The 1742-nt window shown below is 41.7% G+C and overlaps 1 protein-coding gene across 1 annotated transcript; it reads right to left on the reverse strand.

The window, feature by feature from the left end:
* LOC139938225 (ryncolin-1-like) lies at positions 1 to 1485 on the reverse strand. Its single transcript, XM_071933632.1, has 2 exons — positions 570 to 1485; positions 1 to 11 (listed from the first exon to the last, which is right to left on the reverse strand). Exons 1-2 carry the CDS (start codon positions 1483 to 1485, stop codon positions 1 to 3), a joined length of 927 nt encoding a protein of 308 aa, XP_071789733.1.
* Positions 1486 to 1742: the final 257 nt, after the last annotated feature.

Here is a 1742-nt window from a genome sequence, read left to right on the forward strand (position 1 = left end):
TCATCCACACACTGACGAATAAAGTAAAGCCAGAAATGAACCAGATAAGTTAGGTAAAAATAAAACCTTACTTTCAATGACTTTTCCTTTTTCAAACAAATATTTTTGTCATTTAATTATGAGTACAGTTGATGATCTTGGCCATCGGGGTATTTGATATGTTGCTTTCCTTGCCTTTTTAGTTTTAAATTTGTTATATATGCCATTATATTTATTATTATAATTCAAATGAAAACTGAAAAGCTATTTTTAGTTGATTGTTTCGACCCACAATTCCGAAATTGTTTTTAACATTGACTATTCTGAACTACTCCTTACTGCTGCCGAAGCGTTTTGCCTGCTCATGCAGTTAATTTTTGTCAGGTAGGCTACCGCGAACCCACCTTATACATGTTTATTTTTTTATTTTATTTTGTTTCATGTTTGGACTTGACGTACTTTTATTGAGCAAGATTTTATAGAAAAGTGTCCAGTAACAGTGTAGGACATTACGAACAATTCGGTACTCGATCCTCCTTGTATATATTGACCATTAGGATTGCATAAAAAACAGTTATTATACCACCAACCTCCGCGAACGTCTATTCCACAATTCAGCTCATTGCCATTTCCGTCAGGTTGAGTACGGCGGTCATTGTCGTTGTCTTTGGTAGTAAACAGCATTCCATTGTGAGAATAGCGGACTCCGATGCCTATACTATCTAAAACGTTGCCCGCTGTACTTTCTGTATTGTACGAACTAACATTGAGCTGATACTGATCCCCTGTAACACGGAACTCACCATACTCGAACCAAGCGTCTTGAAAGTTCCAGTCGGTCATATCAAGACGAATCTGCCAAGTTCCGACGTCATATTCAGTCAGGTTGCGTAAGATGTCATTGCCAAGCCAGAATTCACCACTCAGATTACCAAACCCGACACGATAGTCGGCCCAGTCGCGATAAAAGTCAACACTGCCGTCTTGACGCCTCTGAATGACGATCCAGCCTCCGCCATCAGTCTCCATGTCGCAGTACACTTGCAAACCATCAACAAACCGGGCAGGAAATATTGTAAAGACACCACTCACTTTCTGACCCGCCTCAAGAAGCTCCTGGCAACTGCTGTAACGAGGCACAGAGGAGGCGGTTGTATCGGGGTGTGCATGGGACAGGAAAGGTGTGTCCATATTGCCATCGTAGTACACACTACCAAAGTGTGTAATCAAGTTGTCAGGAAACTGGGCAATGGTGGCATTATTCAGCTCACAAAGGTGATGAATTGCATCATAATTCACCGATTTACAGTTAGGATAATCAGCATGGCAGTTACGAACACAGTGGATACGAGAACTGACGCTTTGCTTACGGTATGAAGACGCCGCAAGTGCCCGGTTTTCCGCAGCCATGAATATGTGCATCGAGGGAGGAATATCACAGTAAGCTCCCGATGAAACACCAAACAGTGCTACAAGGAAACTGAACTCTACCAACAGTCCCAACATTATTGTATGCTGTTGGAACACCGGTTTCTCTGTCATCAAATGGCAGCATGTGTTCAGTTTCAACGACTTTGTGTGCTGGCTATGAATAAATGTTCCATAAAGAAACTGAAAATATAACAGCCACCAGGGTTTTGCGATCAACGAAAATATGTGAGACGGAGTTTTATTGGTTGAATCAAGTCACTTGTTCAGCTCCCCGCCGAGTAACTGATACACAAGACCACGTCCTTCGATGCAATCTCACTTGATTTAAATTG

Source organism: Asterias amurensis, chromosome 6, assembly GCF_032118995.1.
Source record: "Asterias amurensis chromosome 6, ASM3211899v1".
Classification (NCBI taxonomy): domain Eukaryota; kingdom Metazoa; phylum Echinodermata; class Asteroidea; order Forcipulatida; family Asteriidae; genus Asterias; species Asterias amurensis.